Source organism: Alligator sinensis, unplaced genomic scaffold (genome assembly GCF_000455745.1).
Source record: "Alligator sinensis unplaced genomic scaffold, ASM45574v1 scaffold215_3, whole genome shotgun sequence".
In the NCBI taxonomy this organism is placed as follows: Eukaryota; Metazoa; Chordata; order Crocodylia; family Alligatoridae; genus Alligator; species Alligator sinensis.
The window spans coordinates 1,580,519-1,592,039 of record NW_005842175.1 but is presented as its reverse complement, the minus strand read 5'-3'; the positions used below and the strand labels follow the sequence as shown (position 1 = coordinate 1,592,039).

The window sequence follows — 11,521 nt, the reverse complement described above, 5'->3', positions numbered from 1 at the left end:
CTACATGACTGAGTGACAGGGTGTCATAAATTAAAACAGAAAACTCCAGAGTCCACTTTTGTTAGTTTTCAACACTTATACAGTTGTATAGGAAATAGGAGCTGGCCCGAGGCCCTTTCACTCTAGAACAGGCTTACAGTCGCTCTGCCATCTGCAGCATATATAGTTCCTGGCCAGAGTAGGGGAACAGCAAAAACCTCAAGGTTATATCCAATCAGAAGGAAAACACATGAACAGGTTCAGCATGGGAAGTCTGCCTCTTCTGCTGGACTAAATCTTGGTTAGTTAATTTTAACAAGAGGCAATGACTTCCATTACATTTTTGCTGCCTAATGGAGCAAATCTACCCCAAGGACAGTGTGTCTTAAGGGACAATGGTTTGGAAATGCTATCTTGCTCTGGAGCGGATGAAGCTATAATGCATATGGGTAAACTACAGTGTTCTTGTTAGTAGAGTAGGACACCATTCAAATCTTCACCTATTCAATATCATATCTTCCCTTTAATATGGCATCATGTCACAGCTTTGCCCTTCCAGCTATTTATTAACTGGCTCTGTTTTAGTCCCTTCATCCCAAAGCAATGGATGAATGGGAAATGCAACAGGAAACAGGCCTGCCTAGACAGCAACAAGTTAATGAGTTGAAACTCAAAAAAGAATCCCCAAAAAAGTGGAAACTTGGTCATATTACTAGGAACAATCATAAGAATAAATCACACAGATGTTCAGGGAGAAAATTAGGAAAGCCAAGGCATGATCTGAGATGTACCTGAAAAGAGAGACAGAAGGCAATAAAAATGGGATTCTACAAGTATGTCAAAAGTGAGAAAAAAAAAATCAAAGAAACCATAGGTCCTTTACAAAATACAGAAGGCAAATCTACTTATGGATGATGCAGAGAAGGCTGAAGCATATCATGCTTGTTTTACTTCAGGTCTTTACAAACAGGGTTAGCTACCAGATGATGAGCCTGGTTGACAACAAAGATAAGAAAGGAAACAAACCACCTAGAGTAGTAGAGGAACAGATTACGGATTACTAAGAGAAGCTAGATGCTTTCAAGTCCACAGAGCCAGATGAGATGCAACTTAGGATACTGTAAGAACTGGCTGAGGTAATTTCAGAGCCATTAGCTATCCTTTTTGAGAGCTTGTGGAGGTCGGGTGAGGTCCCATATAACTGGAAAAGGGCAAATATAGAGAACATCTTTAAGAAGGGGAAGGAGGAGGATCCAGGGAATTACAGACCAGTCAGCCTGACCTCGATACCTGGTAAGATTATGGAGCAGGTCCTCAAGGGATTTATGGTAAAGCATCTAGAAGCAAAAAATGGTGACCAGGAACAGCCAGAATGGAGATTCACCAAAAGCAAACCATGCCTGACCAACCTGCTTTCCTTCTATGATAAGGCAACAGGGTCTGTGGATTGGGAAGAGCAATACAGGTGATGTACCTTGATTTTAGCAAGGCTTTTGACACTTTCTCATGACATTCTCATTAACAAGCTAAGCAAGTACCACCTAAATGAAAGAGCATATGGCAGACACAAAACTTGTTGGCTCAACATATTCAACAAGGGGTCAACAACGGCTCAATGTCTAGTTCAGAGGAGACATCAAGTGCAGTTACCCAGGAGTCTGCCCCATGTCTGGTATCATTCAACATCTTCATTAACGATTTGGGCCATGGGAAGAAGTGCTTGCTTAGCAAACTTGCAGACGATGCCAAGTTGGGTGGAGTCGCAGATGCCCTGTAGGGTAAGACTAGGATCCAGAATGATCTGGAAAGACTGGAAAAATGGCCTGCCATCAACCAGATGAAATTTAAAAAGGACAAATGTAGAGTCCTGCATCTGGGACAGAATAACTGCATGCATGAATCCAGACTGGAGAATGACTGGTTAGGCTGCAGTACTACAGAGAAGGACCTGGTGGTTACAGTGGAAGCAAGGTGAATATAAATTAACAGTGTGCTCTTCAGGGGGCAAAAAAAAAAAAAAAAAAAAAAAAAAAGCCAAAGGCATACTGGCTGTATTAAAAGGAGTGTCACTTACAAATCAAGATAAATTATTCCTCCACTCTATTCAGCACTAGTGAGGCCTCACATGAAGTACTGTGTCCAGTTTTGGGCCCCAAACTTCACGAAAGATGTGGATAGATTGGAAAGAGTCCAACAGAGAGCCACAAAAATTGTTAGGGACTTAGGAAGCATAACTTATGTGGAAAGGCTGAAATAACTAGGGCTACTTAGTCTGGAGAAGAACAAACTGAGGGAGCAACTTGATAAGTCTTCAAATACCTGAAGAGTAATTACAGAGAGGATGGAGACAGACCACCTTTTCTCAGTGGACATACAGGATAGGACTAGAAGCAATGGCCTCAATCTGTAACACAGGAAATTTAGCCTGGAGGTCATGAGGAACTTCCTGACTATAAGGGTGGTCACAGGCATTGAAAACAGGCTACACTGAGGAGTTGGAAACTCTCCATACCTGGAAATTTTCAGGAGAAGTTTAGATATACACTTAGCTGGAATGATTTGGTCAGGGATGATCCTATCTTGAGCAGGGAGCTGAACTGGATGACTTGATGAGGTTCCTTCCAGCCCTGCTTTCCTATGATCTCAATTTTTTGGCTTTTACACATTATTACTGATCCCCAAAATGTGTAAGGAAGAGAGCACATGAGATACAGTGAGATTAAGTTCATTCAAATTAAACCTTCCCCAGGAAATTCAAATAACTCTTCAAATGAATAATGGCACTGTACCCTCTCAGTTTATAACACTGCTGAATTCTTGATGAGTCTAATAGTCAGGCAGATGCAAAACATTCAAATCCACACCACGTAGCATCACATGCAGGGCAGCCTGCATTAGAACGTGCTGAGGTTCTCACTCTCCTACACATTTGCTACCTACGTTTGAGGTTAACAGCCATGTTAAATGTGACTGGAGGTTACTGTGGACATGACAGCAAGATGCAGTTTGAAACCAAAAAAAAGAGGCGAGGGGGGGGTTCATTTATTCTTTTAAACTTACACATCTTGTACAGAAGAGGGAGAAAGGGGTTGGAGTCAGGTGTGGGAAGGGGAATGGTGTAACATTTATTAATCAAATTAAAAACTAAGCATGCTGACATCTGGAGCTAAAACAACCAGCAAAATCACCACGTTCAGACTCATATTGGCTAGTTCTATCTATCCCAGCATTCTCTTGGGACAGCAGTTCGCCCTAGGCTCTACCACAAGCTCGGTGAAGTACACAGCCTCAATTACTAGAGCGTGCAGCCACAACGACCTGCTATTACGGAAACAGTCAGTCACCACTGGAGTTAACATTCCAAACCTTAACAATCCCCACGTCCCCCCAAAAATAAATGTCTCCCACCCTAGCCCTCTCCCACACCACAATGTTAATAATTATAACAAGCAATAACCCATCTGTTATATCAGAGAAGGGAACAGAGACTCCACTGAGAGATTTAGAGCGAGATGTTAACATTTCTTCAGTCGACTGCACAACAAACAAAAACAGGAGAAATAATTCATTGGAGAAATGAAGTTAAGAAATAGCTGACATGTGTACTGCTTTTAACCATGCACTGAAGCTACTGCTGACTTAAAAAAAAAAAGTTAAAGATTATATGTATATACACACACACACACACACACGAGCAGACTTGCTTGAGCTAAACCAGTCTGCAAATTCTATTTGTGTGTATATCAATTTAAAAAAAAAAGGGAGGGGGGTGGAATTAGCATGGCTATAATACATTTTTGGCATAGAAGCAATGAGCATGGATAGCTTTAGGGATTCTAGCATCTCGATCTCTCAAGCGTGACTGAATCAGATCCCAAAATACAAAAGCAAGGAGGAAAAAAAAATGTTTCTTACTCCTTTTTTAATATTCTTTCATTGCTTTCAGTGAGTTTCAGGAAGGGAGAAAAAACCAGGGAGACACTGTGCAAGTTTTCTTACTCAGCAGTAACTCCCACTAATCCAAACCTGGGACCCACATGTAGTTTCATCAGTACCTCTGAAATCCCACACAGCTTGTCCAAGGCACCCGTGACATGGCCCTTCTGCTATTCTTGTCCACATTGAATTTTGCCTGAAGGAAGAAGCTAATCTGCTAACTCACTCAGTTTCTAATGCCACTCACACTTCAGGTACTGTACTTTATTTGAACTGTGTCACATTTTTGATGAAGCTGAGTGTTCATGTCACCTCATGAAAACAATAGACCCTGACTAGCTTCTCTATAGCCCTCCAGTGCTGCAGCTAGCTCCTAAGGGAACATGCCCTTCAATGGCACAGTCCCCAAATACCTAGGACAGTTGTGCAAACTTTCTCCATCTATTTAAATTAGATGATTTTACAGTGACAAGTTTCGCCATCAAGATGCAATTTTTAAAGAAAATCTCCAATTAGTGTCAAAACTAATGAAAGTCTCTAGGCTTCTTGTGAGTATGTTACGTCAGATCAGGTACCTTCCTACCAGCCAGGCAGCAACAAAACTTTGCCACAAGAAGAGGGGGGAGCAAGAAGGGTTGCACATATTTACCTGGCAAGCAGAAACAGCTCTGTAGAGCTTAGTCTTTTGGATTGGTTTGGGGAGGTATGAGAAAGATAAGTACAGTCCAGGCCACTGATTCTCAGCCAGGGTGCCATAGCACACTGGGGTGCCCTCAATGAGCCTCACCTCCAGTAGGGATATATAAAGAATCCTACAGGCTGCTTCTGTAGCTTATTCTTCAATCTGATTGAGTCTGCTTAAATGCATGGCAGAACAACTTTTTGGAAGGCCAGAGAATTACGATGTGCATAGTCCATGGCCAGCCACAGAAAGATATATCAAAACATCCTCTCTGTACTCTTTGCTTTTCCTGGAGTTGCTGGGAATTATTGGATAAACGATGCAAGTATGAAGCTGCTAACTGAACTGAAGCAGCATTTTGACTAGCTGCTGAATTTTCTAAAGGGGAATAATGAGTATTTTAAAGAGGGTCTACACAGCTCTTCAGCTCAAAACACAGGCACTCTTTCTTTCCTATAAAAAATCCATATGAGGTAATCAAAAACTAATCAGAATATGAAGACACCCAACTGCATCCTGCCTCCTCTGTCCTCTTTTGTTATTGTGTTATCCAAGCATATTAGCAGGTGCCCATCCCTGGAATGGCACAGGACACAATGAGATTAGCAGATAAATTGTGATGATGCAATTCTGTGCCTGCATTCCTCCCTCTATGTCACACGTGCCCTTCCAGACCCATGGAGAAAAGCACAGTCCATGTTGCTGTCTCTCTCTATTTACCAACCTAAATGACCAATAATCCAATATTTAAAAGGCTTGAAAAGAGACTGATGGGATCTCTTTGCCCTTCCCAAACTTCCCTACAATAGATGGTTACATGCAGAAGGTGCTGGAATTGATTTCTAGTACTTATGTCTTAAAAAGCTGGCAGATATGCACCATAGATGAGCACTGATGAATGGAGAGAGGTGACAGGACAGCAGTGTCCACAGCACTAGATGCATCTGTGTGGGTGATGGGACAAGCATGACCCTTAGCTCTTCCATCTAATTTTCCGAACAACATGCTGTTCAATACGAAATCTTATGTGGAGCCCTGATGTAGCAGGGGCATTGATTGCACGCTCACAAATCTGCACTGTCCTAAAAAAAGGAAAAAAAAGCCTCTGTTCCCATCTCTAATGTGGCGCTGAAATGGTTAGTATAATTCAGGTTTTTTTCCACTGCAATCCACAATCTGATTGGTTGGCAGGTCACACTGGCACTCCTACCTGAGGTATTTTAGCGCTAATGATTGGTTCCTGTAAGACTATTCTATAACAGAACACAGGAAGAGCAGTTCAAAAAAACACAGCTGTGGAAGGAAACAATCATACAAACAGCCCACAAAGGGGCTCACCAGCCTTTTCTTTCCAGTGGATGCAAGCACGCTTTTCACAGATAGGAATGGTCTTTGCAGATGCTTTGTTACCCCAGACTGACCCCTTTTGCAGGGCAGCCAGTACCTTTCCTAACAGCCAAAATGAAGCCCAACACCCTTAGCACCCTGGGGCAGATTTCTTTGCAAATTCAGGTATCTTGCCAGAGAGGAGAAAGTTCCACAAGAGATGGAACCCTGTTTTCATAGAAGAGATGCTGGCTAGCAGGAAGGTTGCCCCAGGAAAGAAAAGAGGAGGGAGAAAGAGGAGGAGGAGTAGAAGGAGGTGAAGCAGGAGGCAGATCAGTCAGTGCAAAGACAACTAGAGCTTGAGATGACTCTATTCCCCCCTACTCATCCCATCCTGCCAGCTGGAGATCTTTCTCCCCACCTGTACCTCCACCTCAGCCTCCCCGCCAACAGCTGAGCAGGTGTGAGCAATCTTAAACTTAACTCCCACTATACCAAGACTAATGAACCCTCTTCCCAGAGTAGCAGTCAGTGACTGAAGAACCTTCTTCCTTTGCCACAAAACCCCAGACAATGCTTTTATGGTGACCAAACACAAATGCAACAACACAGGACAATTCAGTGGGTTACAACCCAATGACTGGTTGGTTACTCATTCAATTTGTGCCAATTAGCAGAATGCATAGTAGGGTGCATTAGAAGTTAGGAGTGAGATTTAAACCTCCATTAACTACATCAAGAGTTCTGGTAATGAAAAATAAAGGTAAACCTTGGCCAACCTACCTTGACAGATGCCCTATATTTCCAGGTCCTGTTTTTATCCAATAAGGGGAGCTCAACCATTTATAGCAAAATGCCCAGTAAGCTGTTTTATCTATGAATTTTAGTCAAATTTAAGATCTCTCTGATACAGCAAGACAACATGGAGTGAATGAGCGGATTCTCTGTATTATTAAAGCTGGTATCCTTTACAACTGTTAAACTGAGTCCCTTCTAGGCATCAACGGAGGAAGTTAAAGGTCTGAAGGAACTTTCTAAGAAGTATAAGGGAATAAGTGTGGTCAACAGCTTCCTCTTAACAAGAGGGGCCTTAATGTGCTAGGCAGAGAGAGAAGTGACACCAAGCATGGACTAGCTGCCCGTTCTCCTGCTTAATCACTGTAATATCAAGGCCAAACTGACTGATCTAGAAAGAGTAATGCTTTAGGAATAAGGGTGGGGGGAAGAAGTCAAAACTCTTTCTTTTTTCTTTGAAGGACTTTTATAATGGAACACTTAATTAGGCAGGACTATTTTTAGGGGAGCATGTGTACAAGGCCATATAAGGAGGAAATGCATGTGCAAAAGTGTATGTCTATGTATGCGTGTATAAGCAGTGAGCACATGTACGAGCGAATATACTTTGATTCCCTGCAAGCGTATCTAGGACAGTAAGTACTGTTGCGTTTTGGCAGAACGCTGTCCAATTGCTGTGTCTAGCTGTACTTGGAAACATGTTTTTATAGGGCCTGAAGCTTCCATGCAGACCAGAGGCCCATAGGCTACCTTATCTCTTACTCAGCTCTGACCCTAGGGATAAATCTTGGGAAAGCATGTGCATCTATCTCCTCAGCAGTGCAGATACCAAGTCAGTTCTTCTCACAACCATACTATAAATAAGACAAAATGTTTGCAGCTCCAAGAGGCATCTCCCACAAAAAGGAACTTTGGAGCAACATAGTTCAAGGTTGGTGATGGTGGCAGTGAATTTTAAAGCTGTTTTTCTTCTTTTCCTTTTTTTTTTTGGAGAGAGAATCCTCCTATTCATCCCAAGAACCCTATTGGAGTTCTTCCCTTCTCAAGGCAAACTGCCCTCCTCACCAACCAATCCGAATCCCTTGATCCTGTGTTCCAGAAATAGCATCTACAATCAGTTCAAAGATATCAGTGATCTAGGAATTATGGATACAGATTGGCTGGTGAAGTCACAAGACAAGACAAAGCCTTTTGTAGCACACAAGAGATTTCAAAGACAGCAAAATGTTGTGGAGTCTTCTATCTAAACAACACCCTCACAAATTGTGCGTTATAACTCCCTTTGGGAGAAGGAAGAGAACCTTGTTCTATTTAGGTAACATTTGAAGTAGCAAAATGAGATCTTAACATTTAATCTAGTATCTCAGACTCCTTTTTTAATCAGCCCCAATGTCTTCCCCAAGAGGGGTGACATCTGTATCCCAATAGTATGTGAGACTTTGTAAACAGAGCTCAGTTAGCTTAGTGCCAGCTGCACCAATCAAGTGTGAAAGGGCCCCAAGAGGGGAGAGGAAGGGGTGGGAGGGGAAGAAGGAAAGGGAAGGTCTGAGGCTAAACCAGTCCTGTTATTTTTATATCCAAATTATGCAAATGAGAGAAGTGTTGAGAGAAATTTCAATTTGCTAATCATCTCTCAGGTTGATTAGTAGCAGTGCTCATGTGGGGAAAGGATACCCAGTAAAACTGACCCTGGCAATGATCAGGAAACCCAAAGGCTTAAGGTCTTGCACCCAGGGGCAAGCGCAGTGACAGAGAAGCATGCTTGCATTCTTAAATATATATATCCACAAGGAAGAAGAAAATTAAAAGTAAATGATATTTAAAAAAAAACAACCAAAAACAAACCAAGCCAAACCAAACAAACAAACAAACAAAAAAGGCTGGCTTGTCAAGGGTTGGGGATGAGAAGGCTCCGGTGTGTGTACTTACATAGAGGTCAGCACCGTAAAATCCGTCCTGGTAAACCACACTGCAGAAAATCCACACAAAAACAAAAGAACAAAAACAAAAACAAAAAAACAAAAGAACAGAAAACACATTCCGGTTATTGAGGACGGCAGCATGCACATGCGTTTTACACAGGCAGGTGATGTATGAATCCACAACCTGGGCTTTCGGCAGGAGCGAATCAGCGAGAGAATGTGTGTGCGCACGCACGCTAGACGGCTCCATGTCATTCTCCATGGCATGCAAGAGGGGAGGGGGCAGAGGGGGAGACAGTATGCAAAGGGTGGGGGAAACAACCTTCATATTGTACAATAAAAATAGACTCAGAAAGATCTGATACCCTGAAGAAGAGAAACAAGGGTTTAGAAACCTCCACTCTGGTTGTTATCCTGGAATTACTTTATTTAACACCCTAAAACACATGGAAAAAATTGGCCTCAGGAAACAGGTTTCATGTGCAATAAAAGAAGCCCTTCAGAAGGAGTCCCACAAGGGCTGGTATCCACCTAGGTCAGAAGCATATTTCAGAGAGTTCTGTAGAATTATGTATTTGAAGTCTCACAGGGCTGCATAACTTTGTTTCTGATATCCATACATCACCTGCTTTTACCCTGCACATTAGACATGCGATAAGAGTTGGCTGATCACACAAGCATGCAAAGTATTATTATTCAGCATCTTAAAGAACCGATGCAACACCTCAGGAAAACAAGTCAATCAATTCTGATCAAAGTAAACACAGAGAAATGTAATTAAAAAGAAAAAACCAAAAATACCCACAATGCATTGCTTTCACAAGCAGAGATAATGAGCTAAAAAGGTTAGCTGATTGGTCCAAGGTCCAAGAATTGAAAGGTGCAGTGGGGATCCCTGATAGTAACGACACATTCCACAGCAGAGAGGAGCATCTGGAACGGCTTGGATGGGGTGACGCTCTATTAGCCATTGTTTCTTTCTCTCAGAACTTCAAGCAGCAAAAAATGTAAAACCAGAGCCAGGGGACCCCAAGGAGCCAGTCTAATCAGAACATTAGGCCATGGAAGGCTCACTTTGGGGATGGGGAATTGGGAAAGGATGAGGAAGGAAGAGAGGGTATGACCCCACCCCTTGTTATCAACACATAACATATTACATAACTTTCTCCTGTTTTGTCCTCAGTACTAAGTCACCCAAGACTTTATAAAGCATTAGCTCCACCATCTGTGAGATACATGGGTGCAATGTGTACAACTTACCGGCAGCACTACCCACAGGCAAGGAGGAGGCATGGAACGTTAAGCTGTAATATTTTTCACATGTCAGATGGAGTATAAAAATACTGCCAAGATCCTGCCACCTTCATCAAAACACCCATCTATTGCAAGGTACAAAAAGAGAGGCCTGGATGTTTTGCCAAAAGCCTGAATACTATTACTGAAAATCCTGGAGCAGTGTTTGCTACCGGTAACATAATTTGGTCAGACTGCGTCCATCTCGATACAGGTGGAATCTATTCCCTGTGGACAGAGTTGCATTCGTGCCTAAAATGCATTTGATAGGAATGCGAAGATATGATTCCTTGTAACAGGAAGAGATGAGTCACTTCAGCAGGGAGAAGTGGGCCATATGGTGTTTGCAGGAACTAAATTCTCCAAAACAAGAGCTTGGTTTCTTGGCCTGTGCCTTACACGGTTGGATTCTCTTATTATGGTCAGAAGTGTTTTTCAGCAAGGTTCCCCACCCCTGCAGGAAAGGCAAAAGCTCAACAGTGGAAATGACTGTTGGTTATGAACATGTTGTGATTTCTGGTAAAATTGTTCTGGAAGTGATAAATGGAATTAAAAGGAATTTCTCCCCCTCTCCCCTGGATCAGACCAACAGTGTGCCTCTAATTTAAGATCCTGTCACTGACCATCACTAGCATTGCACCTTCACACAAAAGTGAAAAGAACCCTACAATCAGCAGCTGCAGAGTAACCTGTAACTAGCCAGTGTTCTCCTCCTACCTTCAAATTGTTTGAGATTGACTTAAGTATTGAAGCCTGAATGTTTTAATCCCCTTTAAAAAGTTTTTAATATTTTCCAGTCACTGAGGCCAAAAGCCTAGCAAGATTCAGAGGGGTTGGACATTTATTTACATGTATAATAAAAATATCTACATTTATAATTTATGCTAGCAAATTTTAGAAGAACTATTCACTTTGTTTTAAGGGCAGCAGGACCCTTCTCATGATATAATCTAACCTCCTGCATAACACAGGCTACAGAAACTGACCGAGTGGTTTCTGAATCAAGTCCATCACTTCTGGTTAAGCTACAACATCTCTTTTTAAAAGTGTATACACCTTAATTTAAAGACTACAGGTGATGGCGAATCCACCACATACCTACCTAAACTGTTCTAATAGTTAAAGTAATACTACCTTTCTGCTCAATATTCCCTTGATTTTATATCAAAAGAATGGATTTGCTCTCCTGGCCATCATATTAAATATGAGCTCATGTTCAGTTGGTTAGCAAACCTCAGGTGCACAAGCCCTATTCTGAGCCATTCCTTTCCAAGATACTGCTCAAGCCCTCATCCTACCTTTTCTGGAAGTTTGTTTTGGTTACTTATTGGATAAGCTTGCATTTACCTGGATTAAGACCACTGGTTTTCACAAATGTTTTATTAAACCTCATGCTTCAGCAGGTCTTTAGACAAATTTCTTGAGATTATGAGATTTTTGCATCTTCCTCTGAATTAGCTACTGACAGATACTACCAGGCAGAATATTGTATTGAATGGACTTCTTTTCTCATCTAGTATGGTAGTTCCTATGTTTATATAGATGACAAGAACATAGAAGTGTCCATTACTTTTTTTTAATCCTGCTG

At 41.9% G+C, this 11,521-nt stretch overlaps 1 protein-coding gene across 11 annotated transcripts in view; it reads right to left on the bottom strand.

Annotated features, from left to right (window-relative positions):
- The window catches only part of RBFOX2 (RNA binding fox-1 homolog 2), a 230,301-nt gene that overhangs the window by 10,071 nt on the left and 208,709 nt on the right, over positions 1–11,521 (bottom strand). For 7 of the 11 annotated variants that reach the window (XM_025206857.1, XM_025206864.1, XM_025206859.1 and 4 more), the window contains one exon: positions 5,808–5,850. The exons of 2 other annotated variants lie outside the window; for them this stretch is intronic. In XM_025206857.1, coding sequence (XP_025062642.1) covers positions 5,808–5,850 — 43 coding nt within the window. Of the gene's footprint in view, positions 1–5,807; positions 5,851–8,647; positions 8,688–11,521 lie in introns of all 11 variants that reach the window. 2 more of the 11 variants (XM_025206858.1, XM_025206860.1) reach the window with 1 other exon arrangement.